This window comes from Pistacia vera, unplaced genomic scaffold, assembly GCF_008641045.1.
Source record: "Pistacia vera cultivar Batoury unplaced genomic scaffold, PisVer_v2 Contig95, whole genome shotgun sequence".
Taxonomy (NCBI): domain Eukaryota; kingdom Viridiplantae; phylum Streptophyta; class Magnoliopsida; order Sapindales; family Anacardiaceae; genus Pistacia; species Pistacia vera.
The window spans coordinates 195268-216046 of record NW_022196834.1 but is presented as its reverse complement, the minus strand read 5'-3'; the positions used below and the strand labels follow the sequence as shown (position 1 = coordinate 216046).

At 36.0% G+C, this 20779-nt stretch overlaps 4 protein-coding genes across 6 annotated transcripts; 2 read left to right on the top strand and 2 right to left on the bottom strand.

Annotated features, from left to right (window-relative positions):
• Window positions 1–78: 78 nt before the first annotated feature.
• LOC116120878 (protein HLB1) lies at window positions 79–5391 on the bottom strand. Its single transcript, XM_031406846.1, has 14 exons — window positions 5084–5391; window positions 4518–4643; window positions 4265–4334; window positions 3773–3886; window positions 3206–3289; window positions 2734–2784; window positions 2567–2596; window positions 2358–2420; window positions 2147–2212; window positions 1864–1989; window positions 1412–1447; window positions 848–967; window positions 475–660; window positions 79–359 (listed from the first exon to the last, which is right to left on the bottom strand). Exons 1-14 carry the CDS (start codon window positions 5338–5340, stop codon window positions 249–251), a joined length of 1440 nt encoding a protein of 479 aa, XP_031262706.1. The 5' UTR covers window positions 5341–5391; the 3' UTR covers window positions 79–248.
• A 526-nt stretch (window positions 5392–5917) lies between these two features.
• LOC116120888 (GTPase-activating protein gyp7-like) lies at window positions 5918–10699 on the bottom strand. 2 transcript variants are annotated; one of them, XM_031406861.1, is made up of 5 exons: window positions 10220–10699; window positions 8860–8995; window positions 8677–8726; window positions 7712–7765; window positions 5918–7495 (listed from the first exon to the last, which is right to left on the bottom strand). In XM_031406861.1, the coding sequence occupies exons 1-5, from the start codon at window positions 10465–10467 to the stop codon at window positions 6232–6234; spliced, it is 1752 nt and encodes a 583-aa protein (XP_031262721.1). In that variant the 5' UTR covers window positions 10468–10699; the 3' UTR covers window positions 5918–6231. The 2 variants fall into 2 exon arrangements, with proteins under 2 accessions (XP_031262721.1, XP_031262722.1); XM_031406862.1 differs by having other exon boundaries at window positions 9921–10362.
• A 2464-nt stretch (window positions 10700–13163) lies between these two features.
• LOC116120912 lies at window positions 13164–13955 on the top strand. Its single transcript, XM_031406898.1, has one exon. The coding sequence runs from the start codon at window positions 13367–13369 to the stop codon at window positions 13835–13837; it is 471 nt and encodes a 156-aa protein (XP_031262758.1). The 5' UTR covers window positions 13164–13366; the 3' UTR covers window positions 13838–13955.
• A 256-nt stretch (window positions 13956–14211) lies between these two features.
• Window positions 14212–18400, top strand: LOC116120911 (embryogenesis-associated protein EMB8). 2 transcript variants are annotated; one of them, XM_031406896.1, is made up of 8 exons: window positions 14212–14674; window positions 14753–14881; window positions 14981–15112; window positions 15198–15340; window positions 15438–15535; window positions 15643–15737; window positions 16392–16445; window positions 17940–18400. In XM_031406896.1, the coding sequence occupies exons 1-8, from the start codon at window positions 14327–14329 to the stop codon at window positions 18153–18155; spliced, it is 1215 nt and encodes a 404-aa protein (XP_031262756.1). In that variant the 5' UTR covers window positions 14212–14326; the 3' UTR covers window positions 18156–18400. The 2 variants fall into 2 exon arrangements, with proteins under 2 accessions (XP_031262756.1, XP_031262757.1); XM_031406897.1 differs by lacking the exon at window positions 17940–18400 and adding an exon at window positions 16590–16849.
• Window positions 18401–20779: the final 2379 nt, after the last annotated feature.

Here is a 20779-nt window from a genome sequence, read left to right as displayed (position 1 = left end):
ATTAAAAATTGTAAACAAAGGTACGGTATAATTGCAACATATTTAGAATTTCTCAACATTATACAGTTCTACAAAATAAAAATAAAAAAATCTGGCATGATATAATCACTCAAATTTGAACAACATTCTCCGTCCAAAAAAATTATAATATACAAAATATTTATTTCCATAACTAAATCTCATTAATAAATTATCAAGTGCCTGGGGAAAATTGTCTCCACTGTGATACAATCAACAAACATACATAATCAGCTAGATATAATACCTGCCAGAACATCAGCCTTACCTCGAGCATAGATTGTGTAAACTAGACGGATCGCATCAAGCCATCCATCTAGGGACTCCCACGAGTCAGCAACCTAAGGATCAATAAGCAGAATTTATCAAGCTAGGGCTTAGGAAGTTGGGATGCACACATGAATCTCATTGAGTCTTCAAAATAGTAGTTTCGAAGAAAAAATCAACTGTACTTACCATGAAAACTGGTCCATGAATTGTGTCAATGCAGAGGCCTGCACCAGGCGGTAAAGTCAGATCAGCACAAGCTGATACAGAAACCATATCAGGAACTTCAATTCTGATAGTCCTTCTGTCCGGACTAAAATCTCCTGACATGCCAGACAGGCTTCGGGAAACTTGCTTTTGCTCAGTTTTGCTAATCTGCACGAGCAGAAAGATAAATTTTAGAAAGAAATAAAAAATAAAAAGAGGAAAGAAATGGATTTGTTTATGTGGTCTTCATCCAATTCCACACCAATTGTCTCAAAGACAAAAAAACATGGACACATTGTATTCACATAAACAACCATCTTGCTATGCACAATAGAGTGAACAAATCAAAATGTACCTGTTGAAGCCCTTCCTGATTCAAAACAAACTGTGATCTTTTCCAATCACTATGAGGTGCCACTACGCTCCCCGCAGGTGGTGCCGTCAAATATCCAATTTTCAGATAAGGTAAAGGTAGCTGTTGAAAACAGAAGGCTATCAGAACTTTTAAACTGAATGACTCATTTAAAATTCATAGACGCGTTGACTGAACCCAACGTGACCCAAAATTAGTAATCCCATTTTTTTTTTTTATCTTGACAAAATGAATGAAACCCCAACAAGATTGCACACAAATTTTTTTAGGTGCACTGAAGTAAACTCGCAGTGAAGCCTCAAAGGTTAAGGTTATGGTACAATGCAAAACACACAAATATATTTAATTTGGCTGAGGATGTGATCAAGCTTAGTACTGAAAGGTCCTAAAAGAAACATTGACCTGATCACAATAAACGCTAGAGATCAAATTAATGACTGTTTGTCTCCAAAACGATATATGGCACCACAGATAAACATAAAGTTAAAATGCATTTTTGAGGCTGGGATAATACGAAAAACACTGTGAAGGAAAAAAAATACTGACCATGGAACGCACAAGCCGCAAGGCACTGCTGTAAACCTGTAAAAAGAAAATAAAAACTTATCTATTGGGAAGTGAAAAAGATAAGAACAATAGAAACATATTATGCATTGATATTATGAGAAGGGCAGAAAAAGAAAAATAAGTTCATAGTTCCTCAAGTTGCTAAAGAATCCTCTCATCCCCGGCAGTAAAGAAATTTAAGACGAGAGAGAAAGAGAGTAAAAAGACTGGACTTGACCAGGTCATATGGCAGTTATAGTAACCTTCCAAATAGACCACTGAAGATTGTGTTTCCATGGATAAGACAGATATTGAACAGCCGTGTATGTGATAAAAGTTCAAATTGGCAACAAAATGGAAAGAGATACCCGTAGTCTATCTCAAAAAAACCTATTTGGTCTAAGACGGTATCTGAAGGAAAATATTAAGAAGCACAAATATGTGGTACTTACTGAGTAACTTGGTTTTAAAGCATGGGCGGCAGCAATGTAGATGGCTGATTGACTATACAACTCATTAGGGGAAACGTCTTTAGGATTTGCTGCTCCAGTTCTTAATGTGTCCTCTGCTAATCCATACTGCATATTGGAACAATGCGAAATCAGGATTTAAAGCTCACTTGAAAGGCACAAGATAACATAACAATGAAGTGTTTCAATAATAGTTAACAGCCAAGTTAAAGTTAACAAATATGAACATGCTATTCAAATAAGGAAGGATAAAAAACAAACTGACCAAGACAGTCCCAAGGTTGTATATTGCTCGATGGAAGTCAAATTGCAATTGTATTGCTGCCCGGAACTGCAATCAAAGACAAGGAAAGGCATCATAAGAATATAAGATAGGAGAATAGCTTGCTACTAGGATATATCAGATGCCAAATTACTTTGCTTCTTGTTCCTAATATTCATCCAAGCACTCTGATGTCTCCAAATGACTTTTGTACCTTACTAATTGCCGTTCTCACAATTGTTTGCTTTTCTCGTGCAGGAACAATTGCACTGAGTTCCTAAAAAATGCAAATTAAAGAAATCAAATCAAATGTTCGAGCTTGACTACACACCAAAAAAAGTAATAAGGATTATGATTAACAAAAGAAAACACAAAGTGAAACAAAGTTTCTTTTAGGAACAACATTGACGTCACAAAACCTACCTGTAAAGCAAGACCCCAATTATTAAGAGCCTGAAACAGAATTTACATGGAGTCAAAAAGAATCATATTAAGCACACCATAAAGGAAGAGAAGAAAGTATAGCTTTAAATGATTCTGGGAGTCAAAATAAAAATGATATAATTACACAACAATTTCTTCAGACATACCTGGGGACTGTTCCAGTTGAGTTGGACGGCTTTCTCATAGTTTTTTGTTGCCTGCAAAACACATAAAAATAAACACTTCACTTTGAATGCGATTCTTTTAAGAGAAAAGAACAGGAGAGTGAAATCTAAAGATCAAGGAAAGTAAAAAGATCAACAAGGTAAAAGAATATGTTCATATGTGAATTTTTGTGCAGTCTGGGCCTGCATGTGTGTATGTTGGGAACTGACAAAATACTGGTTTCCAGCACAGAATCATTGACTCCTTAAATGTCATAAAGGTCATCTACTCTACATAGTGGTGCATGCATACAGAAGAAAAATGGTTTTATATTCACAACATCAAAATATTGCAGATATCATAATCATTTATGTGGCAGCATATGATCAGCGTGACACAAGCAACAACCAAAATTCTAGATACGAGTTTATTTTTCAAAAGATTGACCATAGTAAAGAAATTGTATGATTAAACCTGCTTCCACAGTTCTTCAGCCTCCTTAGTACGGCCCCGCATTTTTGCTCGATCAGAAATTGCTATTGCCCAATTGTAGAAAGCCTATCAGGTAAACAATAACACAATATCAGCAGAGATGATTATCAACAAAATATTGTACAAACACATATATAACACACAAGCAAACACACAACCCTAGATAATATCGTAAGGGTAGAACTTTTAAGGGTGACCATCTTACAATTATAAAGGCATATAAGCAATGAGAGAAATACTATACAAGCGATAAAAAATGTGAAATAGTCTTTTAACAGCTACCATAAACAATGTTTATTATCCAATATTATTTCATTAACAAGACAGTCAGAACAGCTTGTAGTAAAATGTTTGCTTATTCTAAGCAACCGCAGATTAAATGGATACATGTGTTCATAAGTCAGAATGATTGATAACAGAGATATATAAACATCCAATGCCATTTTGTTTAAGTTGTAGGCAATTGCTATCCTTGAAGAACCACACTCTTCAGATTACTGATTTAAAAAATCCAATAATATTATCTAGGATATGAAATTTCATACATACATCATGAAGCGTAGGGCAAAGACGAGTAGCTTCATCATACTTTTTACAAGCCTCCTCCAGCAAAGCATCTTTAGAGGGTGAAGTAGAATCTGGACTAACATTATCGGCACTTTCCTGCAAGCCAAACAACAATCATGTGGCAATATTATGCATACATGCTGTTTGTCATAACGTAGAGACAATGTGGAACACAATAATGAAGGAAATAGTTCACAAATTTAACATAGTTTTTCTCTGAGTGCCCTGTAAAACTGTTTTAATCCCATTCATGCCACAAATAGTGTTTTGGTAGAGTAAACCAATTCAGAGTCACATTACAAGCACTTTTTAATAACGCCACATTCATACAAAAGTTGCAGGAGACCTTAGTCAGATAAAACCACAAAAAAATAAAAAAAATAAAAAATAAAATAAAAGGCCATATGGTTGAGATTTAAGAAGAACAAGGGAATGAAAGATTCAATATATTTCCAATCAGAGAAAATCTCTGACCTGAAGAACCAATGCCCAATTGTATAATGCATCATAATCTTCTGGGTTTCTCTCTATGGCACTGGCATACCTACAAAATTAAGGCAGACATTATAATTTCGAAAAAGCAAGACTTTATAACAGCAAATTAATGTGATACTAAAAACACAAACGACTTGAAATTTTGTTTCATTGGAAGGAAAAGCGTAAACTTCAACAGAACTCATTATCAGCCAGGCCAATAAGCAAGAGCCACCTAATAAAATCAAAGTACCTCTTAGCAGCAAATGTAAGAATCCGCTGGCGTGATCGACCCTCTTCATCGACACCTGTGACACTATTGATCAATTCCATTGCAGCATTGTTTTGCTCCGTGTATTGGTGCGGCGTATTTCCTTGACTGAAGCGATTTAGAGTCACAAAATGAACAAATACTGAAGATTTAGTAATGTAAATACACACTAAAGTTAAAAAGCACTAAAAGTAATGCGAAGAATATTACTAATGACATTTCATAATACTACCAACATACTTTTAATCAATTACAACTATATCCAAGGCACCGGGGTAGAAAAATTAAATTCTGACGCAATGACTTAGGCAGGAGTTAATGTTCCATGTAAAATTAACATCAATTTACTGAAAAAAGAAACGGCAGACAAATGCTATACCGATGAAATTTTAAAGCTCGTAATTTTAACAGCTCAACAGTTATACCGAACTTGATTCAACTGAAGAATACCAGTATTCCAACGACTTCGTATTCACATTGCTATAAATATCACTGTGAATTTTTATATAAACAAACCCAAACAGAGAATCAACAAAGAAAACACAGACCTGGCGCTGGCTTCGTTGATGCTATCTGCACCGTCTTCGCTTTTCAATTCAGTGAGCAACTCTCTCATCGTGAAAGTTCGGCTCCCTTCGTCCTTTTGCAGTTCTTTTTGAGGCGTTTGTTCGGTGGACGGAGGGTGGATCGAGGTCTCTTCCGTCACCTCCACCTTCGGATCTGCATCTGGCTCGGGTGTTGTTGCTGGTTCCGGTGCTGGTGCGTCGCCGTTTTGTAATTGAGGTTCGTCAGGATTGTTAGACATTGAGCGAGATCAGAGAGGGCGATGGGAAAAGAGAGAGAGGTAGAGATCTGTTATCAGTGGAAAACGTACAGCTTAACTGAAGACAATTGAAAATTAAACAAAAGAATGTGGTTTTAATATTTTATTTACTGGACACGTGGACCCTTTATATGCAAGTAAAAGCCAGAATTACTTCCTCACTCCACCACTATATTGGTATACTAATCAGTTATGCTACTTGAGGATTTTTTTTGATACATCTTCTAAACTTTTTTTATTTTTCATTTTACACTGGGCTGCTTGCACGAACCTGGACCCTGAAAGTAATGGCCAAGCTTACTTGCACACACACACACACCCCTCAACTATTACGAGATTTTAAAATTATTGATCAGATAAATCAAACTTAAGATTAAGGAATAGTATTGACTATTGAGGGAATTTCCCTGCAGTTTAAATAAAATAATTCTGATTTAAAATGTCTTTTTTAACTTTAAGACCTGCCAAATGTGCTACACGATGTTGCTTATAGAAACTCTTCGACCCAGAAAACAGAAAGAAAAGAAATAGTACGCCAACAGTGCACACAAAAGAGCAATGGGTTGAAAAGAAATAATTAAGCCAAAAACCTGAAGGTTCTAAATCACTAATTTTGCAGTGATGCCTCTTCACTCAAATGAGTCCTGAGCGCGGGCAATACATCATATAATTCTCATAATTTACTCAGCACAGGAATTGCCTATCAAATGATTGTGTCAAGCAGAGTGTAATAATGTGAACTGAAGATCCCTTAGTTTAAAAGGGATCGAAAGGGATCAGCAGTTGGTGCAACAAAAACATATAAAAAAAAAAAAAGGAAAGAAAAGAAAAGAAGGAAGCAGTGAAGAGCAAGGAAAAGGCAGTCAATAAATATTATAGGGTTTCCTCAATCTTGTTATGCAAGGTGACCACCAAATCATGAGCATCATCTAGAAGCTTCCAAACATCCAGATGTCCAGCCATGCTGTTGCACTCTCTCATGATCTCATCCATGCTGCTATACTTCTCTATGATCAGCTTCCTCCTTTGTAATACACCGGCTGCAATTGCGTAAAGCAACAGATCATCAGTGGGAGGGGCTCTTAGCCTCATCCTCCCCCAAGCCGACTTTGCAATCCCAGCTCGAATGGCTGCCTGGTCTGCCCACATCACTTCCCACAGACAAAGTGTCTGCTCAAAAGTCAACTCCCTTCTAAAAAGAACCACCACCATTCTATACACAAAGAAGCAATCTTCTGCTTCAAGCTTCTCCAAGTGCCGGTAGAGATGAATATCCTTGCCCTTGATTATCTTGGAAACAATACTCAATTGCCTTCTTATTCCAACTTCATCAAGCCGGAAATTATGCCTAGCCTTTTTCATGAAACCCACAAAGCACCAGAAAGCTTCATGGTCCTCCTCCATAACTGATGCAATTGGTGACAGTAGATCACTCATCCCTTGGCAATAACCAATCTCAGGATCATATAGTGCATAGGCCTCAAGTATAGCAACCAGGCGAGCAGCATGATAAATTCTGCATGGTTCCAGATGATCATAATCCTTTAAGCCAACAGCCTGGGCAAGACGTTGTGCCTTAATTTCTGACACTGCAGCTTGAGATGGTGTATACACGATCCATTCATCATTTGCCCTCAAAGCATCAAGCCGAATGATTCTCTGCCATGTGACAAAATCTTCATCTGTGTGGGATTTGGACTCACTGTTGGTCTCCTTTGAATTTTCCTTCGCATTCTCATTAAGAACTTCACTTCCTCCAGCTTCTTCCGTAGAAAGTAGAGGTACATTTTCATTTTCTTCAGATGAGTCAGAATCAGTAGATTCAGTATCACCCGCAGATGCATCTTCACAGGTAACTACACTCTTATCACCTTCTCCTTCCACTAATAAGCCAGAGCACCGAGGGGTCTCATCATATGAAGGGGGGTATAGATCCTCAGCTGCCGGACTTCCTCCCTCGGAGGAAACAGACCTCCTGGGACTTGCCACATCTTCAAAGCCAGGAGAATCAAGAACTTGACTGAAATCACCACTGCCCTCGTTACTGCTATTTCCTGCAGTTTCCTTCAACTTAGAACTTTTCAAGCTGCATCGATGTATTTTACGGCACTCTTTCCGCAAGCTCTCATATTCTTTTCTGTATCATGCACAACTGATAAGTTAGATATATAACTTAGCTAAAGGAACAAGGTGCAAATGGAAATCAAAAGGATGATAAGAAGTATTAGAACGGGCGAAAAGGAGAGGTGGGAGAAGCAATCAAGTAGAGCAACAGTCTGTTCCACCAATTAACAGGACCGATATTTATATAAAAATGTATGCAGAAAGAGGCTAATTGACTTGATAACTATACCTGTTCTTTGTGCTAAGAGAATCTCTTTCTTCCTTGGAACTGTTTAACTCATATCTGTTAATAAAAAAATAAAATAAATAAATAAAGAATATTATGATATTAAGAAATACTTAATAAGCAAAACATATGCTATTTAATGCAGAGGAAAAGATTTTCTCAAGCAGATAACCAGAAACACAGTTGAATCCTGTACCAAAAATTCATCTTCCATTTAAGGAAAAAAAACATGAAATTGGAGAAAGGAACTAGAATTGAGAAAGCCCGTGTAGAGGAGCTACAATGCAGGTGGGCATATTTCAGTAGAACCAAACTAGAATAACAAGGACTTTTTCTGACTCAGTCTCAGTAAAATAACAACGAAGCACAATCAATGGCATGATTTCCTAATGCAGGCAACAAATATCTTTAAGGGAGTAAGAATATTTATAATTATGAATACGAAATACCTCGAGGGGCATGCGTAGAAAGAAAAAGATATCCACAAATATCAAATATGATGCAAAAGTTTACAGAACAAGATAATTCTCTAATCTACCCCACCTGAGAGGATTATAGTTCATAAGAAAAAGAGCTATTTGCTCAAATTTCCTGCCAAAGCCAAAAACATTGGGGCTATGATAAGTATTTAAAAGCACCTAGATGCAATTAGAAGAGGACGACCAGAGAAGACAATATGATCATAGTTAATATCAATAAACTGGAACAAGGGTAGGAAAAGGATGCAATCATGGAAGACATCAATAAACTGGAATCAAGGTAAGAGGACATAACAAGCCACACATTCTAGACAAAGTGCCACGTATCAAGAATTTTAGAGGACCACATTAACCTGAAGGCTATTAAAAAATTTGAAACAAGTTCTTTAGAGAGAGAAAATTATACCTAAATCAAACTAATAAATGTATCACATGCATGATTAATGTTAAAAAGAATACATAAGCTTAAACATGAAAGAAGATTATTACACTCCAAGAAGGAATGGCCAAACCTCCGCTCTAATACTTGGATCAACACCCTGCATTGTAGAATGAAGAATGAATACTCACAACAATATGAGAGAGAATGATAAAAACAGAGTGGTCACAATTGAAAATCATATGGACTGAATAAATCGACGTGTGAGTCTGATCAACTTTTTAATAACATACCCCACTACGGACTTTCTTCAGAAACTTGAGACCACCTTCAATAAGTCTTCCATCTGGTGTAAATAAGATCTTCCATTGTTTGGCGAGAAGCGCATGTTTTCTTCTCCTACGTGACCATGGTGATTTAAGAGTGCCCCTGAAAAAGAAGAAACAAAACAAATAAATATCTTCATAAAAGGGAATGGAAAATAACAATTATAATTGGAAAAACAATGCAGAACAAAAAATGGAAGCTTCGATGGGCAATGCACATATACACATTAGACAAGTGAAATTTTGGAGAAATTCATAACAGAAAGAAAATAAAAGATAAAGCACAAGCTTCTTTCCATATACATTGAGATGTGCAAACAAAACAAAAGCAAACGGGAAGAACCAACACTCTCAACTCATCAACACTAACAACTGTGAGCATGGAAGAGGATAGTCGAAATGAGCAAATAATCAACTGGTGAGAGTAATTGCACCCTACGCACAACAACACGAACAAAAGAACAAATCAAATCACAACTTTCACACTAACCAAAAGAAGCTCAATCATTTTGACTAGTACTAACATCATCATGATCAGAAAGGAAAAAATAACTGAGTGCTACTGTGCTAATCTATGTATCCAAGAGGCTAAGGAGCAGAATTCAGGGCTTTTTGAAACACTATCAACACATCACAGTAGACATCTAAATCGTATCCTGCAATTCAAACCCAAAAAATTCATCTTCAACTCAAAAAGCTAACAGGAGGAAAGCTAAAGAAAAGACACTACAGTTATTAGAATCTCCTACGGCATTTCTAAATGAAGGCTGAAGACTAGATTTCCAAGCAATATAAATATGATATCATAAAGCAATGAACAGGTTAAGAACCTAGAAAGAGAAACCTAAACAGTGATAAATGTCGAGTGCTTTCAGATCGGATCTGGGGACCAAATCTCAAAAACCGCAAAAAGAGTATTTTTGTTTTCTAGTTTTAGCACAGAATAGAAAGGAAAGTCGGAACGATAAATTAATTTTATTTGTAAAAATAAAACAGGAAAGAAGAAGTAGACAAGAATGGAAACTCACCGATCAGTGGTAACTGGTGAGGAAGATGATGATGATGACGATGATGAAGAAGCAACTACTAATAGAACCGATCGCAGATGAATCCACGAAGACGATGACTGTGATGAAGAGGGATTTGAAGATGATGACGGTGACGAAGAAGAAGACGTGTGACTTCTCCGTAGGGCTCTCATTAATGGTTTATGTTCAGTTAACATTTAACTACTACGTAAAATTAACAACTAACAAGGCAACAATATCTAGATTCGTTTGCTTTCCACAAATTTCTAATTTTGGATTAATTTTTGTGTTTTTGTTACCTATGAGAGTATAAGACGGTGGCGGCCAAGGCAAGACCGGCCATGGCCGTCACGGCGATGGCTATTCCGACATTGGAAGTAGGAGCAGCCGAATACCAGAAACCTCCGCCTCCTCCTCCGGTACCGGTACCGCTACCTTGGGCGAACGTGATCCATTTTCCACCGTTTCCAGTGGTGAGCATGAGCATCAACAGTAAAATTACGGTTAAGTCCTGATCCTTGTTGACGCCTGATATGGCTAACACCATCACCAAACTAAAATCCCCTCCTCTCTTTTTATTTATATTTTTATGAGTCTTTACTCTCTTTCCATGAAAGCAAGTAATTTTATCCAGCAACCAAAATATTGTTTTTTTATTCTCATTCAACAATCTTAATCTCTCTCTCTCTCTCTCTCTCTTCTTCTACCTATGACCTATCTGAGCTTTGATTACCACCATTATTATTATTATCTCTCTCTCTCTCTCTCTTCATCTACCTATGACCTATGTGAGCTTTGATTACCACCATTATTATTATTATTATCTCTGTTAGTGAGAAAAGTAGACCGAGATGACTGGAATCCCGCTGACTTGGGCTTTTTGGCCCGGCCCATTACAACCCGATTTCACCTAACTTCATTTCCACGTTTTCTTTTTTTAATTAATAATTCTTGATTAATTAAAGTTCAAATTTTTCTCTGAAAATCATCATCTTCCATCAGCCTTGAAGACAACACAAGAAAAGAGACATCGAAAGGGAAAAAAAGAGAAACCCAAAGTCAAAAAGACAAGTTGGGTAATTGTTTTGTTTAGTGGAATGAAGGTGGATTAGATCACATGGCACTCAAAATAATTTTAGTTTTTGAAGGAAGTAAGAAGAAACCATGGAGAGACAAAGCACTCATTTATGCCGGACCACATGCTTAATGCTTTTGCTTTTCCCTCTGCTACAATCAAAAAGCACTCACATGAACTATGAGGATTCAGCATTTCAGCTTTATATTTTATATTCAGTTTTAATCGGTGAGATGTTTATGAAAATATTATTTTTACATTAGTTGTTGGTCAAGATTATTATTATTAAAAGGTTCGTTGAGGATGATGATGCTTGCTACTATAACCCATTTCAACTGTTTTTTTTTCTTCTTTTTTTTTAATGAAACTCAAAGGACCCACTGGTAGTTATGGTTAGACCCTACTTGGAATCTTCACCATGATGTTGTTGAGAGTTCTTGAGTTAAAGTTCTTTTCTGATTTAATGCATAAACACATCTGCTAATCTTACCAGTTGTTACCAGAACGTCTTTTGTTCTTATGAATTGTTACATCATGATGGACCAGGATGAGTGGAAAACTAAAAATCTCATTTACNATCAAAAAGCACTCACATGAACTATGAGGATTCAGCATTTCAGCTTTATATTTTATATTCAGTTTTAATCGGTGAGATGTTTATGAAAATATTATTTTTACATTAGTTTTTGGTCAAGATTATTATTATTAAAAGGTTCGTTGAGGATGATGATGCTTGCTACTATAACCCATTTCAACTGTTTTTTTTTTTTTTTTTTTCTTCTTTTTTTAATGAAACTCAAAGGACCCACTGGTAGTTATGGTTAGACCCTACTTGGAATCTTCACCATGATGTTGTTGAGAGTTCTTGAGTTAAAGTTCTTTTCTGATTTAATGCATAAACACATCTGCTAATCTTACCAGTTGTTACCAGAACGTCTTTTGTTCTTATGAATTGTTACATCATGATGGACCAGGATGAGTGGAAAACTAAAAATCTCATTTACTCATGAATCATCATCATTTAGAGGATAGTGCGGATTCAGATATGATATAACTGCATACTGCTGATCTTGTGGGACAATAAAGCACAAAGGGTTTGTGTGGTGGGAGTTGAAAAGATTAAAACCCAACCCCAGAGTCACTCACTGTAATTATTCCCGTTTTTCTTTTTCTTTTGCTTCTTTTACAAACTTTTTCTTTTATTTTTCGTTTATAGTGACAATATACAAAACTGTGTGAAAAGAATCTATCAGCTTTAGTCATACCAGAGAGTAAGAAAGGTGAATACTTTATACAAAATATTTGATGATTTGAACCCATGTTTTCAATATCTTTTCTCAGCTATAGCTGCAGATGCTTATGCCGGAACTTGTTTTTGGATTTAGTATGCTAAATAATGACTTCTTTTTTAGTATTTGTTTTTGTATCTTTCTCCTTTGTTTTTCCCCTCCCTCAAAGATTATTAAAATCTGTTTATCTTTGTTTATCTTGATTGCTCAAGAAGCCTGAGTGTGACCTGAATTGGTTGGGAACTCATGAAAAATGCCATGAAACTTATAAATCAAATCAGTTGGGGCTAATGAAATAAGTGACTTTTCATTCTTATCGAGATCTTGTGAGACAAGAAATAACCAAACTTTTTTTTCTTAACTTGGGTGTTTAGAATTCGTATTTCAATTAATCTTCGAAACCCTAAAATTATCTAATAATAAAAATTTTAGTATTAGCTTTACTAGAAGTCGAGAAAAAACTCAAACTCTGAATTCTAATCAAACCATTCAACCGCCCAAAATTAATTGAAATAACCAAACTGTGGTGTGTGTGTGGGATAGGGTAGGAGTTGAAAAATTCACTGTGGACAAAAAAGTCATAGATTAGGAAAACATTTATTGCTTTCACAACTGTAGCCACATATTAGTACAGTGGGAGTATTTTCTTTCCCTTTTCTATCGATCAGTGCACCCTATTTTTGACAAAATATCCCTTCCTTCTTTAATGTAATGGAGTGCATTATTAATAACTTTATTTTCCTTCTTGACCTTTATTAATTATTAGTGCTACAGTTGAGAGAAGGGAAAAAAATGATAAATTAGACTCGACATTACTTGCACCGTCCAAATCCCGCCATGAAAGAAAACCAATCATGTAAACCAAACAAATGAAAGCAAAGAAATGGTCCGTATACGAAATTTAGGTGAACTCAACACCAACTACGCGTGGCAATGGCCAGCCATTAGGTGAACCACTCTATTGAACAATCGAATTCAGCTCAACCTACATCAAACAACCATTAATTCTTCTGTAAATTTACTCTCCATATATATATTTGATCCCCGTTACTCAACTCTAAAACACATTCATAGTTATAACTATGGCTAGTAGTAGTAACAAATCAAGAGAAGAACGTGCAGGCGCAGAGATTGTGCATGGACCCGAAGAGTGCTATCGCCACTCTGTAGAGCTACTGGAAGAACTGGGATTCCCAAAAGGTGTTCTTCCATTGAAAGACCTTGAAGAGTGTGGACGAGTTCGAGAAACCGGGTTTGTTTGGATGAAACAAAAGGCTCCATATGAGCATTTTTTCACTGGGAGTAATTCTCGAGTAAGCTATGCTGTAGAAGTGACTGCATATATAGAGAAGTTTAAGATGAAAAAAATGACTGGCGTTAAAAGCAAACAGGTTTTTCTGTGGGTGCCAATTACTGAGATGAGCATTGAAGATCCATCAAGTGATAAGATTTATTTCAAGACTCCAATGGGGATTGGAAAATCTTTTCCTCTCACAGCTTTCATGACGGATGAGGAGAAGCAAAAGTATTTGGAGAACAAAGCCGATAAATGAAACTCTTTCAATTTTGATTGATTTAATAAGGTTCTTTTTTGTTTTAATTATTATCAATACTTGAAGATCATATTCTGTGATACTTTCTATTTGTAATTTCTGTTCATTAATCAATGAAAGTCTGATGTCTTTACAGTTCGTAAGATATAATAAATGTGAAAGCAATAATATAGAATGGTTGAAGCATAAGAAATTAGGTGTTGCAGAGATTAATGGATTCTTCATTGTGCCAAGTTTTCTGTTTGTTTTCTCATGTAAAAGACATTTTAGGTTTCAACTAACATCTAGTCTGACTTGTTGACTATACGACACAGCAAACATGTCAAATCACAAAACAACGACAATGCGTTTGGTTATATTATTAATGTACGACATAGAGGTCGCTGACGGAAGCGCACCTCAAAAGTGAGGACCTTTCGTGTACGCTTCCACTTCCACTTATTCAGAATAGGCTGTAGCCAATAGCTATGGATTATATGTAAACCCAGAATGGCATTCCAAAACCTCTGTTTCAAGCTCCGCCCAGTCTGCTCTAGCCACGTAACCACCAAAACAATGTCCATACATCCCTATCCTTCACTGGAAGTCACGGGCGGCGCACGTGTAGCGTTCCTGCCCGCTCTCAGCTCACTGGGAGACCGTCCCTATACTCCATTTCCTATAATTGGCTGGAACTGCCACGTGGAGACCATATTCGCCGCGTTCTTTCGGTCTCAGCCTGACGTTAGACTCAAGCGAGAGTGTCTCCGCACCAAAGACGACGGCTCCGTCGCTCTCGATTGGGTCTCTGGAGACCACCAACGCTTGCCTCCCGATTCTCCCCTCCTTATTTTACTGGTTAGTCCTCTCCTCTGTTTGGATTAATTCTTCAAAGCCCATTACAATCTTTAACCATGTGAAATTATTGAATTTCAGCCAGGTTTAACTGGGGGCAGTCAAGATACATACGTGAGGCACATGTTAGTTAGAGCGCGAAGGAAAGGATGGCGTGCTGTGGTGTTCAACAGTCGAGGTTGTGGAGAGAGTCCTGTAACCACTTCCCAGGTACCACTTAATTTTCTTCGTATTGATGTTTATTAAGTTTAATTTTTTTAGATGTTTTGTAAGGAATGTGATTATTTTCATGGCACTGATATAATGCAGTTCTATTCGGCTTCATTTTTAGGAGACATGCATGAAGTTGTGATACATGTTGCCAGTAGATACCCAAAAGCTAATTTATATGCAGCTGGTTGGTCTCTTGGGGCCAATATTCTTGTTCGTTATTTGGGTCAGGTAATGGATTTATTTTCTTTTCCCATTTTAGTTTTTAATTTATGTTACAGTTTCTGTTTTATTCATAGTTAGTTATGTGTTGCAGGAATCTCATGATTGCCGCCTTTCTGGTGCCGTGTCTTTGTGTAATCCATTCAATTTGGTCATTGCAGATGAAGACTTCCATAAGGGCTTTAACAATGTTTATGACAAAGCTCTTGCTAGTGCACTCTGTAGAATTTTCAAGAAGTAATGTTATATATAATTTTCTCTGGCCACTTCATTTTAGTGTAAACTTGATTGTTCTATTTGTAGAAAATATTATCAGAATCTATTGTTTTTACAGGCATGCTCTTCTCTTTGAAGACATGGATGGTGAATATAACATCCCATTGGCTGCCAATGCCAAGTCTGTCCGGGAGTTTGATGAAGGATTGACTCGTGGTAGGTGTTTCTTCCACATGAAAGGAATTTTTGCTGTTTTTGTCCATTGGGGCTGATGGATTTGTTATGTGGGCAATCATCTTATTGCTCTCCACAACACCTTGCAGTTTCGTTTGGTTTCAAGTCAGTGGATGACTACTACTCTAATTCAAGCAGTTCTGATTCCATAAAACATGTTCGAATTCCTTTGCTGTGCATCCAGGTACCATGCTAGTGCCATTTTGACAGAAATATTTTCTGAATGCTGTAGGCAAGGCAGAACTTTGTAACAATTTGTACTGGTTATTAGTTGCTTGTAAGGTTATATGATTTATGGTCCATATAGCTCTAGGAATATCTGGGGCTGTTTCTTTACATTATTAACAATACACTTGCATTGGCATTTTATTGCAATTATATATATATATAAGTAAATTGAAGAGGAAAATGGTGCTGCCTTGGTGTCTTTTATGTTCTCTAGGTGAGGGTATCTAGTTTGAGAGGTTATGAGATTAGATAAAAAAACCAATAACCATGGCAATTTAGATGGCATCTTAAGCTGGTTTTCAGGTCCCGGTGCATACTGTTTTGGTTTAGACTCTCTGCTTACCTTTATGACTAGTGCCAGGGACTTGCAACTTTGATTTTATGACAATAATTGTGTCCTTCTCAAGTTACAATACTTTTCTTTCTTTTTTTTTTTTTTTTTTTTTTTTTTTTTTGGTGCTTCAACCAAACTGGATTGGCTCTCCTAACTAAGTGAGATATGTTGATATTTAGTTCATGGATATTGTATGGTATTTAGTTCATCAAGGCAATGCTAGAACAGAGTGCACGAGTATATCTATAAATTAATATGTTTCTTCATGGTTTTCAGGCTGACAATGATCCAATTGCTCCTTCTAGGGGAATTCCTCGTGAAGATATCAAGGTATGTAGGGTGCTTTCCTATAAACAAAGCCTTATTTCCAAACTATTCATGGATCATTGTTTACTGGGGGCAGATTGTTTTCACCATGTAGCTTTGTCCAGTGTCCTATGTTAAATCACTATGATAAAACGTTTACTTTTCCAGCTCTCCAGTAAATAAAAGCTTTTTTCCCAAACTGCTTCATGGCTCACAGTTTACAAGGCAATCTGGTTGCATCATCAGGCTTTTTATAGTGTTATACGTCAACCGATGGAAAATAGGGAAAGTTGCTCTCTCTGTTTGAGTTATTAAGTGGATACGTTCTGCTAATGAACATCCAAGTATAACATGGTTAAGCTATGAAGTGGCCTATTAATTTCATAATTTGGATTCACAGAATTTGAAAAACGTATTTGGGAATTGAAATAAGTATATCCCATTTTTGTTCCGTTTTGGATTATAGACCTAACTCTTTTTATATACTCCATGTAATCACAAGATGTTAAGGGGTCGTTTGGTTCAGGGAATGTTGGATTACTAGGAATATTGGATTACTAGAAAGTTAGATTACCTTGAAGATGACTGAGAATCTTTAAGAAAATATGTTTGGTTAATTAGTGAGTATGTTATATTAATATGTTTCGTTTGGAGGAATTGGTGAGTATGTTATTTAAATTACTGAATTGTCCTCTAATTAAATATTATTATTATATTATTTTTTAATAATGATTATTATTTGGATTATTATAACCCCTGCATTTAAAAACTTAGCAAAAACAACCTTATAATAAAAGTTTGGAAAATTAACAAAGCACCCTCACCAACCTAAGCCATTGTCGGCCGTCGGAAACCACCGTTGGTAGCTGGTAATCTAACAACGCACAGAAGGCAGGAAATGACCATATCGGCGTACGGCTGCCATTTTTGGCCTTTCGTGCGTCGTTTTAGCCGCGGCGGTGGTTGCCCGCGGCAGGTGGGTGGGGGTGGTGGCTTGGGTGGGTTGTAATTTGTTTTGAATTCTAGGATAATTTTGTCCATAAAGTTAATTAATTTGGGTGAAATAGTAAAAGTCATATTTATGTAAATAATTTTAAAAATAAGGACATTATTGTCCTAAAATTTTATTAATAAGGGATAGAATTGTAACAAAAAAAGATAACCTTGATAATCTTATAATATCTAAGAAAATTGAGGTAATCAGATTACCTTTAATATTACTAATAGTAATTACTATTGGTATTTGAAGATTACCAGTATCTTATATTACTTGACAACCAAACATAGTAATCAAGTAAAATAAGATGATTTAACCCTAGTAATCTCACCTAAACCCCAACCAAACCTCCCCTAAGGGGTATATATATATATCTTTTGATCAAATGACATCATATGGGTATTGTGCCTTTACATCCTTTGTCATTTTCCCTTGTGGTTGCTTTAGAAGCAAGTAGTTTTATATATCGATTCACTTCTCCCTTATGATTTTCTAATAAATTATGTCACCTGTTGTCTCAGGCAAATCCGAATTGTTTGCTAATAGTGACACCCAAAGGTGGTCATCTAGGGTGGGTGGCGGGTGCAGAAGCTCCACTTGGAGCCCCTTGGACTGATCCTGTGGTGATGGATTTCCTGGAGCATCTAGAAAGAGGCTCATCTGAAGCTAGTGCATCTCGTAGTGACCTGAAAGATGTCCAGCAAAGTTCAGAAGGCTTGCATCAACTTGAAGTATAGCTGGAAAAATGATTCATTAATACATTTACGATTGAGTCAAACATAATAGATAAAATATAATTTAATCTCCATTCATTCAATCTATATTTAGGAGAACATTACACTCTGCATCATGAATTTAAGACATGCATATAGAGCATAGTCGAAAGTTACATTCATGTTCATGAAATTGATGTAAAGAAATGGTTTTATGAAATTGATGAACCAGTGAATTGAGGAAGATCAACCCTCAATTGTTGAAATTATTACGTGGAAAGCAATATCAGTATCCAAAATTAATGCAGGTTTTGATCACCCATTCATACGACTTTTTGGGTTCTTGGTCTTCTTTATCACAAATATTCAGATTAAATCCCTTGATTTGGATAATTTTGTTTTGACTTTTGATTTCCAACAGTTTCGTCCTCACATTGTTACTTCACCCAATCTATAAGAAAACTGGTGGATACAATTACAACACGGTTCAAAATTTCAAATGCCATTCGACTACTAATATTGACGTGATTTCATCTCTATACATTACTGTAGCTTTAGTCAAAATTTTCGCTTAAATTTTGGGTGGGAAATAGTGCATGAATTTGGACGACATTTTGGAAGAATGCTAGAAGACTGAAAATAGAAAACATATTGAGCTGTTCAAATTCTATTTGATCACTAAAATTTCTGTAAAACTTGAACATCAAACAACTCACTAACTTGACGAATAGTATATCAGGATTAAAAAAACCCACCCTTGAATATTTAAATTGGAACAAGGAGTAAATGGATTACAAGAATCTAAAGAAAATTCCTGAGTGGGGGAATGGGATGAAGAATGAGTGGAGATAATATATTTAATTAAGAGGGTCATAATAGAAAGATGAATGAATGGGGCTCACATAAATTGGCACTACTCTTATTGAATGAGATTATGATTATGAAATGGAATGGGTGGATGGATGTTTGTTGTTTTGTGAAATGGGGTCCTACTTCTCATATGTTGTTTGTCCGATTCCAGGTCTTCAAGGTCAAGAATCCAATACACATGGAAGACGATAAGCAGAAAGCGTCAGCTTGAGTCGCCATTAATTTGACAGATTGAAGACAACGCAAGAGAAAATGTTATTTTCTCACCCTCTTTTTCATCTCCATATAAATCAAATACTGTAATAATAATAATTTTGTAGAAAATTAGAATTTCAAAGTTAATAATAATTAAAAATCTTTCACAAATCACGACATATTACATCAAATGTGCATATAAAAAAATTTCTACAATCTTCCAGAGGTCCACAGAATTAATGAAATGAACTCAGGTAGCCACCACAAAATTCATGAGATGGGTTTAGGTTTATCTGGGCAGATATGATGTCCATGTCGATCTGTGAAAGATAAAATGATAAATCCGTACTTATGCAGCATGTGATATACTGTATCTATATAACTATAATTGTTTTGCTTTAATGAGTAAAATCTGTCGGATTCTGTGGACAAGTTTTCGCAGTGGGTACGTATTAAATTTCCTCACTCTTTGTGGTGTCCGCATGATAAAAGCAGTGGAGTTCCCTCACCTTTGGAGGATAAGATATAAGAGATAATATGAGGAACGGTGGAGGGAAAAGGATGTTATTGAGTTTAATATGTTGACCAATCTGTAGGAAGAAATGAGCTGATCATTTCCAATTAATCTCACGGTAAGTGCGGATTAGGATGAAGATTTCTTAGACTTTTATATAGTGGATAGATTACGATTAAGCCTTATCCTACTGCTGGGACCAATTATATTATTCGAACATAATTATATTAATAGTCTGAGCTAGAGATAGATACATCTGAATTTAAGCTAAAGTCTGAACAGCCATTTACAGAATCCCTTAATGCATATTGAATAGACATTACTCTTACACATTTGGTTTGTTTGATTTGTTCAAAGCAAGAGTTGAGTCATGTTTTTAATAAGTCTCCCCCGGAAACACATGTAAATTAAGGCAGAAAAATGCCGTGGGAAGAGTCAAGATGAACAAGTAAATCTGAAATATAATCTCAAATGGCTTAGTTTGACGATTAAATTGATTTGAAATTTCTTTGAATTTATGAGTTTAAATCTTAAGATCACGTATCACAATAATATTATGATTTATTTGATTTTCTAATGTTTAATAGATTTCAAAGATTAGTTAAAGTATACACGGATTAATCCAAACACCCTATTACCAAAAAAAAATTAATTAATTAATTAAACCTGAAATATATATCACTTAATGGATGTGATTTTCATCGGGAAAAGATGGGGTCATGTACGTGTACAAAGGGTTAGAAGAGTTAGGGCTCAAGTGGCAGAAGTGGATAGTTTGAGGACCACGCAGCAGCCAGAAACGACAAGACATGCACAACTCCTGTAATGTCAGACGCAATCTCGCTAACGTATGCTGCCTAAATTAACCCCTCTATTAAAATTTTAATTAATATTCATTAGATAAAATAATTAAATATAATTTATGACTCGACTCCCATATTTTTGGGTTCATAAACAAAATTATTCCTAGATTATCATCAAACAATTTAATTAGCAACTTAAGTAAGGATTTTATTTCTACTGTCAATGGCCCGTTAAAACGACCAGATTCACTGTACATAATCACAGA